General features: G+C 39.7%; 1 protein-coding gene across 3 annotated transcripts in view; it reads left to right on the top strand.

Moving 5' to 3' along the window:
* Positions 1–11,318, top strand: part of abcf2a (ATP-binding cassette, sub-family F (GCN20), member 2a) — a 48,561-nt gene extending 37,243 nt beyond the window's left edge. For all 3 annotated transcript variants that reach the window (XM_028803873.2, XM_028803874.2, XM_028803875.2), the window contains exons 14-15: positions 7,250–7,453; positions 10,357–11,318. In XM_028803873.2, the coding sequence (XP_028659706.1) occupies positions 7,250–7,453; positions 10,357–10,464 (312 nt within the window). In that variant the 3' untranslated portion in view covers positions 10,465–11,318. The remainder of the gene's footprint in view (positions 1–7,249; positions 7,454–10,356) is intronic.
* The last annotated feature ends 5,357 nt before the right edge of the window (positions 11,319–16,675 follow it).

Genomic DNA, 16,675 nt, shown 5'->3' with positions numbered 1-16,675 from the left:
ATGTGTCTTTGAGTTATAATTACCACAACTAACAAAGAATTTTCTCCCTGCCAGGTAGGATTCAAACCAGTTTAAGACACTGCCAGAGAGGCCCACCCATTGACTAAGGCGATTCTTAAGAATATTATGATCAATAGTGTCAAATGCGGCACTCAAATCTAAGAGGATGAGAACAGATAAATGGCCTCTGTCTGCATTTACCCGCAAGTCATTTACTACTTTAACGAGTGCAGTTTCTGTGCTGTGATTTGTTCTAAAACCTGACTGAAATTTATCAAGAATAGCATGTTTATTGAGGTGCTCATTTAACTGCATAATGACTGCCTTCTCTAGAATTTTACTTAAGAAAGGCAGGTTAGAGATGGGTCTATAATTTTCAAGAGCAGAGGGGTCGAGATTATTTTTCTTAAGTAGGGGTTTAACTACCGCAGTCTTAAGACAGTCTGGGAAGACCCCCGTATCTAATGACGAATTTACTATGTCAAGAACATTATCAATAAGCACACCCGATACTTCTTTGAAAAAATTTGTTGGTATTGGGTCAAGGGCACAGGTGGATGGTTTCATTTGAGAAATTATTTTATGTAAATCAGGTAAATCTATCCTAGTGAAAGACTCTAATTTATTTATTATGGAGTACTGGGGTTTCGGGGGATCCTTAGTGTTGGGGAGATATACTATGTTATTTCTAATATCATTAATTTTTTGATTGAAAAATACAGCGATAGCCTCACAGGTTTTACTGGAAGTACTTAGGTGGCATTCCTTTGAGTTACCTGGGTTTAACAGATGATCAATTGTCGAAAATAAGACTCTGTCTTATGTTATTGTATTCTGTTATTTTAACTTTTAATATCTCATAGTCAATAGTTAGTTTAGTCTTCCTCCATTTACGCTCAGCTCTACGGCATGTTCTCTTTAAATCAGACACTCTTTGGGTCTTCCAAGGTATAACAATGCTAGAAGATTTTTTAACTGTCTTTTCAGGTGCAACTATGTCAACAGCAGCCCTCACTTTAGTATTAAATCTTTCCACCTTACTATTTACATTCTCCTCGCTATTATAGTTGGCACTATAAACGGACTGATTGGTTAGAATGTTTGTAAGTTTTAAAGTTGCTGATGAGTCAAAGAAGCGTTTTTTAACAATATGCTTCTCATGAGTGTTTTCTATCATTATTTCTATATTAAAAAGTAGAAGAAAATGGTCTGAAAGACCCGTATCAATGACCTGCTTTATATCAACTTTTAGTCCTTTAGTAATTACTAAGTCTAACGTATGACCTGCTTTATGTGTAGGCTGATTAACGAGCTGTCTCAAATCAAAAGAGTCCAGGAGGTTCATAAATTCTTTTACTTTTTGGTCACATTGATTATCTACATGAAAATTAAAGTCGCCGACTATTAAGAGTGCGTCATAGTTCGTAATTAAGATTGACATTAAGTCAGAGAATTCCTCAAAAAAAGACGCGTTGAATTTTGGAGGTCTATACACGGATAATACTAGAACGTGAGAATCTCCCTGAATAATAATGGCGAGATACTCAAAAGACTTGAATTTACCAAAACTGATATTTTTACATTTTAACCTGCTAGAGTAAATGTTTGCTAGCCCTCCACCTCTCTTTCCTTGGCGATCAGCACGAGTAAAACTGTAATCCGGAGGCGCAGATTCGATTAAAACAGCTGCGCCATCTGAGCTAAGCCACGTTTCACTAAAAATCTATTTTTTTTTCACTAATAATGTCGTTGATAAAAAACGTCTTGTTAGTTAAAGCTCTAATATTTAATAGTGCCATATTCAATGTTTCGGAGGAGCAGAGATGAATACTATGTGCGTTATTGATATAGGGAACAGGAATTAAGTTATTTTTATTAGCGCCGCTCTGTGTGTATTTTTTGTTTAATCTATGATCTGTTTTTACAGTTTTAATACATTGTTCATCTAAAGTAGTAACTTTAATTAAATTATTGGCGTTTATGCCGTATTGCCTAGATTTTCTATGTGCATTAAGATTGGTTATTACAGTATTTATGTTGCGCACTTTTATGGAAGATTTTTTTAAACAATTATCATGACCAAACACAGGAGTGGCATTTCGGAAGGGGTTAAAAGCAGAGATAGATAGTCAAGATAAACGAATTACCTTGGATATGTTTTCGGAGAGGACCCGGGCGCCGAAGCTGTTCGGATGCAGGCCATCTCGCTTGAAAAAACGCGGTCTTTCCCAAAAGAGGTCCCAGTTGTTAATGAACCCGATGTCTTGATTCTTGCAGAAGCCCTGCAGCCAGTTGTTTAAACCAAGCAGACGACTGTAATACTCGTTTGATCGTCTGACGAGAGGGAGTGGACCCGAGATGAATATCTTTGCCGATGGGGTCCTCTCCTTTGTGTCTTTAATTAATGCAGTGAAGTCTGCCTTGAGGATCTCCGACTGTCGGTGCCTTATGTCGTTTACGCCAGCATGTATAACAATGGCTCCAACTGCCCTGTTCTTGTAGATCGCCGGTGCACGTCTCGTCACATCTCGGACACGAGCACCGGGAAAACAAGAAACAAAAGATTTTCTATTAGGGCAAGTGATATTGAGGTTCCTAACAATAGAATCACCTACCACAATTACATCACCAGGAGCTGAAGGCGAACTGGGGACGCTTAGAGGGTCAAACCGGTTCTGGGTTACGATGCTTGCCTGTGCCGATGGAGGTGTTCTGGCCTTGAACCCCCGCCTACATAGCTGAAATACACCAAGGTCATCATCGGTGTCGCTCCTACGAGGCGCGGGGGTGAAGGTGACTTGCGCGGCACAACGCGGGGTTGATGTTACGCCGATAACAGATGGCGAGGACGGTTTATCCAACAGCTGAGCCTTCAGATCTCTGAGGTATCTTCGTCTGGACAGAAGATTCTGAATCTGTTCATCGAGTGCCTGGAGTTCCTCGACTACAGTTGCAATGCGATTCACCTCACTGTCGGCCATTGTCCGCTTCTGCTTTGCTTCCGCTTCCGCTTCGTGCCCTAGGAAAAATGAGAGAGAGAGAGAAGGTGAGACCTGCGAGCCTACGAGCCCCCCCAACGATGTACCTAAAAGTAAAAACTTTATGAACTGCATTACATCCTACAATAGTTCATTTAATATGCACAAATCTACATCCTAGATCCACATGACGCAAACTATCAATCAAAGTGCTGCATCGCAACAGGCACGGATTCAAAACGAAACACCTCCCGTCTCAGACATACGTTAATGGCAGCGAAGGCTACAACGGGCTTCTCACCCAGCACAGGCAAATCGATTACAGCTCCAAAACAACACGTCCCAAATACTACACATGCAGAAACGCGCCTCTCAAACGGCACAAGCAAAACATACACCAGGAAAATTCATTCGGATTAATGAATGTCATTTGCAATCATTGTCATTCAGTTCACTTCCCTGAAGAAACAACTGGCAATACAAGTTATACATTTACACGTTGTTGTCAAAAGGGTCAAATTAGACTGCCTTCTTTATATTCATATACTGAATATCTACAGAAGCTTATAACTGACGATGTACCAGAAAGTGAAATCTTTATCAACTACATTAGATCCTACAAATCGGAATCCACTATGAACATTAACGGTGGCACTGCACGTGACATCCGTCTTGAAAAAATGTTGTTTATTGATGAATGTTCAATGGCATGAACAAACGTTTATGAATAATAATATTCGATTTGGAGGAAAGGTACTTTTATGAGGAGGAGATTTTAGACAGTGATTAGCTATTCTTCCAGATGCCATGCACTCAGCTATTGTTCAGTGCACCTTAAAATACGCAGACAATTGGCATTGCTTTCAAAAGATACAGTTAGTAAAAAAGATACGATGTCCAAAACCAGATCATAACAATTGCTTATTACAACTGAGAGATGGTACACTCACTAATACAGATGGACTTCAGCCACATATTATTACAATTCCTCAAGCCTTTATCTGCGACGACTTAGTTACAGAGAGATTTGGAACAGCAATCTCATTAGACCAAATGCCCCTTTTAACACGACGCACTATATTATGTCCAAAAAATATTAATGTGGAAAACATAAATACCCAAGTCATTCCATTACTTCCTGGAAAGACACAACTCTTTCTAAGCTCTGACAAACTTGACTCTGATCACAACAATAACCATCTTAAATGACCTTACAAGTTCTGAGCTGGAATTACCTTTTACACTTAAACGGCGTGTACAAAGAAATTTTCAAATAAACCTTTACACTGTGCCACACACTTTATTGTTTGCTTTCTATTTGCATCATCTACACCGTCACACTATTCTATATCTCATTCATACATCACGCTCTTTGTCATTCCCAACACCAGGGGTTGGCGAGCGAAGCGAGCAGGGGGCGGAGCCCCCTAGTTATTCAGATTCCTTTAAGTAAGTTTTTGCAAACAGTAATCTGGCCATCCTGGTTTTGTGGCTAACCAGTGGTTTACATCTTGCTGTGTGGCCTCTGTTTCTGTTCATGAAGTTGTCTTTAGATATTAGTCTCTGACACATCCACATTCACCTTCTGTCGACTGTTTCTGATCTGTTGGACACGATTGTTTTCTTTAAAATAGTTAGGGTTTTTACATCGTCAGCAGTGGAGATCTTCCGCCTTCCAGCCCCTTTGCAATTACTGAGCTCACCAGTTCTTCTTAATGATATTCCAGGCGGTTGTTTGGTAATCCTATGGTTTTACTAATGTTTCTAATAGTTCTTTTTTTTCTCAGCCACATAATGGCTTTGCCTTTGATTGGCACAGCTCATCTCCTCATATTGAACAATGGCAACTACAGTCTCCAGAGGTAGTCTATATGTAGAACTAAGCCTAGGTATCTTATGTGTGCACTAATGAAGTAATCAAACCCACAGTAATCTCATACACCTGTAATGCCAATTGTGCCAAACTTTATGTTGTTCTGAAATAGGGGGGACCCATATATAAAAGGTGTTGCCATCTCTACATGGTGTTTATATTAAATTCTGCAATGTTTGAATTGTTTGATTTATAATTTTAAACTGTGGATCAGAGAGGTAAATCAAAGAAAGATGCTTCTTTGTCCTAAACAGTATGGAGGGCACTGTATATATGTGTGTGTATATAATATATGTGTGTGTGTGTGTGTATATGTATACATACAGTGGGGCAAAAAAGTATTTAGTCAGCCACCAATTGTGCAAGTTCTCCCACTTAAAAAGATGAGAGAGGCCTGTAATTTTCATTACAGGTATACCTCAACTATGAGAGACAAAATGAGGAAAAAAATCCAGAAAATCACATTGTCTGATTTTTAAAGAATTTATTTACAAATTATGGTGGAAAATAAGTATTTGGTCAGCTACAAACAAGCAAGATTTCTGGCTCTCACAGACCTGCAACTTCTTCTGTAAGAGGCTCTTCTGTCCTCCACTCGTTACCTGTATTAATGGCACCTGTTTGAACTTGTTATCAATATAAAAGACACCTGTCCACAACCTCAAACAGTCACACTCCAAACTCCACTACGACCAAGACCAAAGAGCTGTCAAAGGACACCAGAAACAAAAGTGTAGAACTGCACCAGGCTGGGAAGACTGAATCTGCAATAGGTAAGCAGCTTGGTGAGAAGAAATCAACTGTGGGAGCAATTATTAGAAAATGGAAGACATACAAGACCACTGATAATCTCCCTCGAGCTGGGGCTCCACGCAAGATCTCACCCCATGGGGTCAAAATGATCGCAAGAACGGTGAGCAAAAATCCCAGAACCACACGGGGGGACCTAGTGAGTGACCTGCAGAGAGCTGGGACCAAAGTAACAAAGGCTACCATCAGTAACACACTACGCCGCCAGGGACTCAAATCCTGCAGTGCCAGACGTGTCCCCCTGCTTAAGCCAGTACATGTGCAGGCCCGTCTGAAATTTGCTAGAGAGCATTTGGATGATCCAGAAGAGGATTGGGAGAATGTCCTATGGTCAGATGAAACCAAAATAGAACTTTTGTTTGGAGGAGAGAGAATGCTGAGTTGCATCCAAAGAACACCATACCTACTGTAAAGCATGGGGGTGGAAACATCATGCTTTGGGGCTGTTTTTCTGCAAAGGGACCAGGACGACTGATCCATGTAAAGGAAAGAATGAATGGGGCCATGTATCGTCAGATTTTGAGTGAAAACTTCCATCCATCAGCAAGGGCATTGAAGATGAAACGTGGCTGGGTCTTTCAGCATGACAATGATCACAAACACACCGCCCGGGTAACGAAGGAGTGGCTTCGTAAGAAGCATTTCAAGGTCCTGGAGTGGCCTAGCCAGTCTCCAGATCTCAACCCCATAGAAAATCTTTGGAGGGAGTTGAAAGTCCATGTTGTCCAGCGACAGCCCCAAAACATCACTGCTCTAGAGGAGATCTGCATGGAGGAATGGGCCAAAATACCAGCAACAGTGTGTGAAAACCTTGTGAAGACTTATAGAAAATGTTTGACCTCTGTCATTGCCAACAAAGGGTATATAACAAAGTATTGAGATGAACTTTTGTTATTGACCAAATACTTTTTTTCCCACCATAATTTGCAAATAAATTCTTCAAAAATCAGACAATGTGATTTTCTGGATTTTTTTTTCTCATTTTGTCTCTCATAGTTGAGGTATACCTATGATGAAAATTACAGACCTCTCTCATCTTTTTAAGTGGGAGAACTTGCACAATTGGTGGCTGACTAAATACTTTTTTTGCCCCACTCTATATACTACTGGTCAAAAGTATTTGAACACCTCAGCTTTTTCACTTTTTCTTCCAATTTAATGAATTTAATTTAATGAATGACCTAAAATGGTGAAAAGGTAAGCAGTGAACTGCCAGATGTTTTAATTTAAAGTTTAGCTTAGTAAAAACTGGAAAAAAAATGAAATTTCAAAATATTACAAATGGGCCTTCTTCATGGAACAATTAATGTTACAACCTGCAGATGTTTTTCAGCAATTAAAGTAAATTAAGCCTTGCAAGTTGAAGCAAATAATTTGCACAGGTATCCCAATTTCAGTGGATGATTTAAAAAACCATCTGTCTGTCTTAGGTTTTTTTTTTTTTCATGCACGAGAAATCCATTCTTTATTGAAAATAATGGGAAGTAGTTTTTCAATAATGGACTGATTTGCACCAGGAGTTGCTCAGATAGTTTTTGCCTTTCTGGAGCATTAACAATTAAGAACTATCCTGTATCTAATTCCACAGGTGAGCCCCATTCGTAACTTATCTGATGGTCAGAAGTGCCGAGTGTGCTTTGCTTGGCTGGCCTGGCAAAATGCACACATGCTGTTCCTGGACGAACCTACCAATCACCTTGATATTGAGACCATAGACGCGCTGGCAGATGCAATTAATGACTTTGAAGGGGGCATGATGTTAGTTAGCCATGACTTCAGGCTTATTCAGCAGGTAAGGATGCAATTTTTTATTTCACAAGATTTTGTCTCACCATGTGTCTTAGATATACCCACAAACTGTATGCCAGTATCTGTTTATTTTGAAATGTAAGGATAAATTTGCAAATGTTCCATTCTTTTTTCGTTGCTGTGTAATAAAACAATTCAGTTACAACCCTAACACAGGAACAAAGTATACAAAGACCTCAATTTCACTTGTCTTATAAAATAAATCCTTGGTTTACTTGGCAAAAACATTTGTGGCAATGGAAAACCATTGTAGTTGACAGAAGTATTTTCACCTCAAAAGAAAAAGCTCAAAACTGTTTCTGAGAATACCTTGATAAGAGTATGATGATCATCTGTTTTTAAAAGACTTGACTGCATAGTACTAAGGCCATAGCAGAAGCTGCAGATCCCATATCAGCACAAAAAAAATATATGGTCCCCTCCACAATTATTGGCACCTCTACTAAAGATGAGTAGAAAGGCTTAAAAAAAGTCATTTTTTGGTAAATAACTATCTCTCTCACTGAATAAAATGAGAGAAATCCACCTATCCATCGACCTCCTTTGTTAGATGTCAGAAAATACTCAATGCATAATATTTCACTATATAGTATTCTGACAAATCAAAAACATTCAACAATAGAATTTCATGAAATTCTATGGAGTAGCACACTTGTAAAGGAAATGCAGGTAGTCCCCAGGTTACGGACATACGACTTATGAACGAGGATGCAGCTGCAACGCATGCGCCTCAGTAATTGCCGCTCCGTAATCTTCGGCCTGGGGATGCTGCAAGCGGTGGCCGGAGGGAGGCGACTTCGCTGCTCGCGCAGTGTAGTGTCCCTCGGGCGGCTCCCAGCAGCAAGCAGTGACCCGTGGTCCATAGTCACTGGGGCCACAGCTATCGCTCGTGTGCAGGACGATGGTTCGCTGCCCGCCCACTACGCCGCCGTAGCTACTGCTACTGACTGGACGCAGGCTGGATGGACCGGAGGGGGCATTTCACTGCCCGCCCAGCACACACGGCTGGTGATGCTGCAAGTGGTGACCCGGTTGTGGCTGAACAGAGGCCATTGAGGGTGAACAGGGAAGCGGGGGTAGCATTGTAGTGTGCCTCGGATGGCTGCCTGTTGAATTGGAATTGAGCGATTCACTACCCGCTTTTGGCCACACCGTGTTCATTCTCGGTGAACGGACGCTGCAGGCAGCATACTGTAGTGGAGGTGACTGTGTGGTGGGCGAGTGATTGTACCCCCCCACCCCTTGCCGGCCCCAGTCATTCTCAATAGCATGCCTGCTTGTTCTGTTAAGCACACAGCAGGAAGTTGTCTCTTGTCAGTATATCAGACGTGTTGACGGGTGCCTTCCTGCTGTGATAGCTTATATAGTGCTGTGCAGAAGAGCTCATCTTAACCTTTTGTCTTCACCCTTCAAGAATGTCTCTGAAACACAAATCTGATGCAAGTGCTGGTGATACAGTAAAGAAGAGAAAAACCATCACCATTGAAAATAAAGTAGAAATAATAAAAAAGTCGGAGAGAGGTGAAACTCCATCATTCATTGGCAGAGCACTTGGTTACAGTCGGTCAACAATAGCATTTATTAAAATAATGTACCTGTTCCGACTTATATACAAATTCAACTTAAGTACAAACCTACAGTCCCTATCTTGTACGTAACCCGGGGACTGCCTGTAATGACTTGACAGTTGACTGACTATTATCCTATTCTCAGTCCTATATGTTAGGGTGTCATACCTCATACAGGGGATGAGTTATGAGGAAAGGTTAAAAAGAGCTGAGCCTTTTCAGTTTAAGCAAATGGAGATTAAGAAGCGGCATGATTGAAGTGTTTAAATTTATGAAAGAAATTAATAGAGTGGATTGAGATTGTAACTTTAAAATGAGTTCAACAAGAACACATGAGGAGTTGTTAAGGATATTTTTTGCACAAATATTAGGAATTTTTCTTCTCACTGATCCAGCATCTGTGAATCAAATTCCATTCCTGAATAGCACAGTGCTGGACTTGAATAGAAGAGGTTGGGGGCTGAGAGAGAGTTCAGCTGTCGTCACCAGGAAGGTTAGAATTCTCCTATTAGCTCACACTGTAAGGAGACTGCTTCTGTGCCAGATGATGTCAGTTTGCATCTGGCCATTAGCAGTTCACCACAATGCAAATTTGCAAACTGAGATGCTTTGTGGTGTTAGTCCACAGCATTACACTTGGCAACAAGAGTGAAACCTGTACTGTGAACAGGTGGAATGTAGTGATAATGTGCAGAAAAGATGGGGGTTGAGAGAGTGCAAGCTCAACTGACTCTCCAAGGAAGCCCTGTAGTGTTCAAAAGCAGTCTCTGCATAGCTTAGACAAGGAGTTCTCCTATTAGCTCATGGTGCAAATCAGTGGGAGACTGCTTCTGAGCCACATTTTGCAGGTTCATGGCTGACCACCAGCAGTTCACCACAGTGCAAATCTCTGAACTGAGATGCTGCATGGTGTGAGATCACAGCAATACAAGGTGTGCGAAGTTCTTCCCATGTCAGCTTGGGTTTTTCTGTGGGTACTGTGGTTTTCCACCTTGTCTTGAAAGATGGATAGGCTAAGTTAATGGGCAGTTCAAACTGGCCCTGTATGTGTGTTTGGGAGTGGACCCCTGTGATGGAGTGGTGACCTGTTGAGGGTTGCTTTCAGCCTCTCAATAAATAGGCTCAGCCCACATGACTGAATTATATTTGAGTCATTGAGAAATTTCATGTTAGTTCATTACCCACCATGAAATTAAGATTCAAAATATTAATATAGATCCCAGATTATTTTGAAATAAGGAACTTGTTTGGTCTTTCACGCTAAAATAGTGTCTGGGTAATTTTTTTTACTTAATGTATCCACTTTTTTCTTTGCTAGGTGGCTCAAGAGATCTGGGTTTGCGAGAACCAGACCATCACTAAATGGAACACTGACATCTTGGCATACAAAGAGCACCTGAAATCTAAAATCTCGGATGACAAATAGCTTTTCCATTTTTCTTCCTGATGTGGACTGCCCAGCTTTTTAAGGATGCCGTAGCAGTCTTAATCGCATGCTGTACCAGCAAGATTCCTCATCTTTTCCCCTTACTCTCCACTTACTGCAGCTGAAATCCCAGGTTACATGAAACATCAACATATCTGCTGTAGTCAACAAACTTGTTCAGTGTACTGTTTTAAAAAAACAAAAAAAAAAAAAACCAAAACATTTTATTTTGGATGCCTCAAGTGAAGTTGATGTAAATGTGCACTTAGGAGGACATGTTTATTGTTTTTGATGTCCAGTAACATTTCAGATTATAGGATTTTTTTTTTGTTTTGTTTTGTTTTTTTTTTTACTGGCTCCTAATAGTTATGGGCTGTTACAAATCCTGTGATCTGAGATTTTTTAATCTTATTATTTAACACTGTAACTGCAATAAAGGTTCATCAACCAATATAATTGAACATTAGTGTTTATATCTGTTTAAAATGAGAAAAAAAGGTTGATGTGTGCAACATTTAAAAATTAATACTTGGAGCCTGCTTTGTTGAGTACTGCATTATATTGCACATATTTTCTTTTCTGCCATCATGTCAGAATGTGGAGCTTTTAAACTGCCACAGTATTTTATTCAACATTTAAATATAATGGCCGGAGAGTGGCTCTGAGGCTAGGGATCTGCACTGGCAATCAGATGCTTGCTAATTCAAATCCCGTAAATGCCAGAAGTGACTCTACTCCATTGGGCCCTTGAGCAATGGGTATGATGTTAACCTGCATCCAGCCCTGCAAGCAGGTCCTCCAACTTACAGGGAAAACTTGGGAGTGGGTGGCAGGATTGGCACTCCAGCCACCGTTTTTTTATATATAATATATATAATTTACAAAACAAAAAAACAAAAAAAAAACCACCTTACACGGTTCCAGTGTGGTGCTGAGGTGTCACCCAATCCGTTGATTTGGCGTGTGGTGGGTGCGGCAACGTGCTATCAGTGCCTGCTCCCAACCTCTCAAAAATGGTAGTAATGAGCATACCCTTTGGTACTCTACTTTCTTAAGCCTGATCTTGTGTCTGCTCACAATAAACAAGCTGTATTTTATACTTGTCACATTGATTATATTAGTGGCTTCTCGTTTTAGCAAGTATATGATTCCTCGCAGCAGAAGACAAGGTGTGAAATTGAATGAGATATGCAGGGGTGGCTATACTGTGCGCAAAGTGTACTATTTTGCTTCCTTTTTGAAGCATTAGTATCTTAATCTTCTGTTGTCTATAGTTGGTACAACATGCATTATTTTATAAATATTGTCCACCTTTATATGCCTCAGATTTACTCTCCAGGTTCCAAGACTTGTGTCTTGATGCCACCCTCAGAAGCTAGCTTTTGGCAGACCCCACAATGTTCTGACTGATAGTCTCCGATCGTCCATGGTGTCCCTCAACTGCTTTAAACTCTGTCAGCTGCTTTAAATTCCCTTCATTGCCACCACTGGTTACCTATAGTGAGCACAACACATCTCCACTGTCGACAAGAAGGATCATGAATGCCTTTACTTAGACGGAAACATTCATACTTCCTCTGAATATCTAAGTTTACTAACTTCTACAGAAGCACAGTGGAGTTCATCCAGGTACAGCTCCTGTTCTGCTCTAGAATGTATGGCATAGAAGGCAGTGAAGATGGCGCAACCAATTAGTGACCCATGACTACTCTTTGGTCAGGACATTATACAATGGCTCAGGACCACAACACTTGAATCACTGGGTTCTGAGCATTTTTTTTTTTTTAATTCTTGGCTTATAGGCAAGTCAACATCCACTCATCCTGACAATTTATATTGTGTGATGCTGCATTTAATGTATAATGTTTTTCATTGCTGGGGGCATACAAGTAAACATTTAATTGCACTAAATGCAAATGACAAAGTTTAACTTTTTCTTTCTCAAATTAACCTGAACTATTTAATAAAAGAGAATAAAATTCTGTCCACCTTGTTGCCACCAACTCAGTCTTAACTCTACCCATTCTCATACTGTAGTATTCCACTTCCAAGCCTTTTATGTTCTTACCCATACTGATCTGCAGCAGCATAAGTGCAATAAAGGTGTAGTTTGTCTCTGTTGGTATTATTGTAGAGCATGGCACCTTTGAACAGTAATTGCTTTATGCACAATATACTGTGTCATGTCATGTTGCTGATGCCACTAATGTACAAAGCTAATTGTTCAAAGTTAAATGATTAGAATTAATATGTACAAAGAATTTGAAGATGTATGTCTAACGCACATTTGGTGAGCTAAACATATAGTTTGTTGCTGATGATAAATGTGTCTTTAGGTATAGTATATGCTTTACCAAATTTAAATCTTAGAATTGAAATATACAAATTTTAACTCTGTTTGGAATTTTACCAATACCTAGCAGTGAAATATTGTATAGCTTCTAAAATATTTGCATATTATCCTCAAGGCTGAGTTTTGAAAGTGCAAAATGTTTGGTTTTATTCAGAATAATGACAAATGTTATCTTAAGACACTGCCCCAAACATCTGTTTTGGAATTAAATGCCTAAAGGTTCTATCTTTGCCAAAAGACATTTTTCTGTGTGATTGTGGAAGATTGAATGTGTTTTTGGGGTTTGCTCAGGTTTACTTTTTCTTTGTTACCCCCCTATCCCAACACTCAAGTCTTGTGGCCAAAATGCACCATTGTTTTGTAGGAAGTGGCTAGTTATTGCCATATATTCCCACAACTCTTACAAGGTCCCTATCTACTTCTTTTGCCTCACTTTTGAGCTTGTCCTGGTTATACCCCATTCTGTTCACTTCTTAATGATGGTCTTCACAGTAATTCCTTTAATGTTCTTTACATTTTACCACGTTTTGTTTATTTTTTATTAACATGTCCTTATGGAAGATCTTTTTCAGCATAAGGGACATAAAGGAACAGCCAAGTTTAATTAAAATGACATTGAGTAAGTCTGTCAATGGTTAGCACATCATTGTAAAGGGTTGTGCACACTGCAACATCAGGACATCAAGTTATTTCATCTTATTAAAATAACTTTTGCTTTTGTCAAGCTCTTTTTGGGACGCAAATGTTCTGACATTATTTGCCTGAATAACTGTGCTGAAGGCTGGAGTTTCATTAGAACCTTTCATTCAATACTAGCCGTGTTACCCAGTGGTTAAGGCTTTGGACCTTAGAGTTCAAACCTGAGGTTGTGGGTTCATGTCTTGCTCCTGAAACTATAATGTGTTAGTTTTGAATTTATTTTAGTTGACAGCTCATAGCTTGGTTCTTTGCCTTAGTGTTTTGGTTCTGGTAATATTCTCATAATTTTAGCAACGTCTAAACGTGGAATTTAAAAAAAAAAAAAAAAAAAAAAAAAAAAAAAAAAGCAGACCGAGAAGTGACAAGTCTGTGCTGCTGCTCAGCCAAGTCAATTTGATAATTCATAACTGGCATTTTAGCAGAACAATGAGTAAATGCTGTAGTTCAGCATTCGATACATTTGTCACAAAGTTATCAAGCTGAAATAACTTAGTTATTTTTCCTATAATGTTTAGGAAAAAGGCACATGTATTCCTTGATTTACCCCTCGGCTCCACAGTTAAAAATTATAAATCAAACAGTTCAGAAGTGGTTAAAGTGCACATTGCAGACTTTCATTTAAGGGTTTTTGCATCCATTCTGGTCACACCATGTAGAAGTGACAACACTTTTTATACATATTTATAATATTATGGTGTACAGGGCACCATAATATTTGGGACAATTGGTGTCACAGGTTTTTGTGATTCCGCAGGTGTGTTTCATTGCTTCAGTAGATTCCCAGGCTTGCTTTCTACTGTGTGGAGTTGCCATTGTTCATTATGAGGACAACAGCTGTGCCAATTAAAGTCAAAGAAGCCATTATGAGGCTGAAAAAAATGAATAAAACCATTTGAGACATCGGTAAAACCTTAGGATTCCCTAAATCAACTGTATGGAATATCCTTAAGAAGAAAGAATGTACTGATGAGCTCAGTAATTACAATGGGACTAGTAGGCTAAGGAAGACCTCCACTGCTGATGATGGAAAAATCCTCACCATGGTAAAGAAAAATCCACAAATGCCTCTCCAACAGATCGGAAACGGTCTTCAAGAGGCAGATGAGGGTGGTCAAAGACTGCTATCCACAGAAGACTTCATGAATGGAAAAACATCAGCCATATTGCAAGATGCAAGCCACTAGTTAGCCACAAAAATGGGATGGTCAGATTAGTTTGTTCAAAAGTGCTTAAAAGAGCCTGAAGAAAAGACCAAGATGAACCTGTACCAGAGTGATGGCAAGAGCAGATTGTGGAGATGAAAATGAACTGCCCAAGATCCAAAGCATACCACCTCATCTGTTAAACATGGTGGTGGGGGTGTTCTTGGCTTTAGCATGTATGGCTCAAACAGACTCTGGCACTCTTATCTTCACTGATGGCAGTGTCGCAATGAATTCTGATGAGTCTAGAAACATCTGTTCAAGTTCTAGTAAAGGCCTCCTAACTCATTGGATGGCTCATCATCCCACAATAAGGTAATGATCCCAGACATACTGCTAAGGCAGCACAGCAGTTTTTCAAAGCTAAAACATGGAAATTTCACTTGCACAGCCAAGCCAGTCACCCGATGTAAATCCAATTCAACATTCCTTCCATATGCTGAGGAGAAAACTTAAGGGGACAAGCCCCTGAAACAAGCAGGAGCTGAAGATGGCTGCATTAGAGGCTTGGCAGAGCATCACCAGAGAAGATCCTCAGCACCTGGTGATGTCTGTGAAAAGCAGATTTCAAGCAGTCACTGCATGCGAGGCATAAACAACAAAGAATTAAATGTGACTGCTTTAATATACCCACCATTGCTATGTCCCAAACATTATATGGATCATGTAGAAAAAGTGTCTTAATTTCTACATGGTGTGACTGAAACATATGCAAATGCACTTAAATAAAAGTGTGCAATGTGCACTTTAATGTCATCTGAATTGTTTAGTTTAGAATTTTAAACTGTGGAGCAGAGTGGGGGTCAATCAAGGGAAATGTGTCTGCCCCAAACATTAATGAGGATCTGTATTAAACCAAAAACATTACATCTTGAGATGTGGTGCTATCCTTTGACCTTGTAAAGTTTACTGACTGGAACCCGTTCTTGAGGTCAATAGTTTTAGGAAATAGAAAAGCGTTTTGTTTCTGTATCAGTAGAGGGACTAAATGCAGATACGGGATTTCTCCAAGCCTCAGGCTAGCCATTCAGGAGTCCAATGATTACTCTAACTAGACTGCATACTCAAAACAGTTAAAAACAAGGGCAAATGTTTGTACGTGGGTTATAGTTGCAAACTCATGTTCTCATTTCTACCCTCTTTTCTGCTGTCTTCAGGTGTCTCAAGGCAAACTGCAAATTATTCAAGGTGAAAGAAATTACAGGCAAGTAAATCTCTTTCTTTTGCCTAATCCATTTTTTCCTTTTTCTTTAAACCTCACAATGCTTTAGAGAGAAAGTGAATGAAGATATGCCAGTGCAGGTATTGAATCAGAGGCCTTTTCAGGTGGACTTGCTAACTTTCTTCTCTCATCCTCCCTGATAATTCAAAGATGTGTACATCAAGGAAACTAGTTTTGAGGATTGCAAAATATGTTCTTTTTTTCACCTTGGCCATCTTTAGGAAAATACCTACAGTGTTTAGGTATATATATATATTTTAACACCTCTTGTCAGGCAAGTTACATCTTTGATGCCCTCGCTGAATGTTAATGCCTGTCTAGAATCCCAGCTACATGTCTGTAGGAGATCATTTACATAACAGGCTTTTCGGCATCACAGCCGTGTGCATTCTTAAAAGGAAACCCCCTCAAATTAGACTGCACTGGTAGGCTTTTGATTGACATTTGTAATTTAAGAAACTAATCTATTGGCTCCTAAATGCTCATGACTTGTAAACCATTAATTATTTTACAGGGAAATTCACTCGAAAGAGGCCCCGAATATTTTGCTAGGATGAAGCAATCTGAACCAAAAAAAATACACTATATACCTTGACATATGTGTAATCGATTTCATTATATGTGATGCTGGAAGTGGTTTCCGTTTTCTGCCAGACGCATTTTGACGCGATGCTCCATGTTCCTGAACATATTAGCAAGCATCTTGGGGGGAAATAGCAGCAATTTCATATTGGA

Source organism: Erpetoichthys calabaricus, chromosome 6, assembly GCF_900747795.2.
Source record: "Erpetoichthys calabaricus chromosome 6, fErpCal1.3, whole genome shotgun sequence".
Taxonomy (NCBI): Eukaryota; Metazoa; Chordata; class Cladistia; order Polypteriformes; family Polypteridae; genus Erpetoichthys; species Erpetoichthys calabaricus.
The sequence above is the reverse complement of the archived record's forward strand: the minus strand, read 5'-3'. Positions and strand labels throughout refer to the sequence as shown.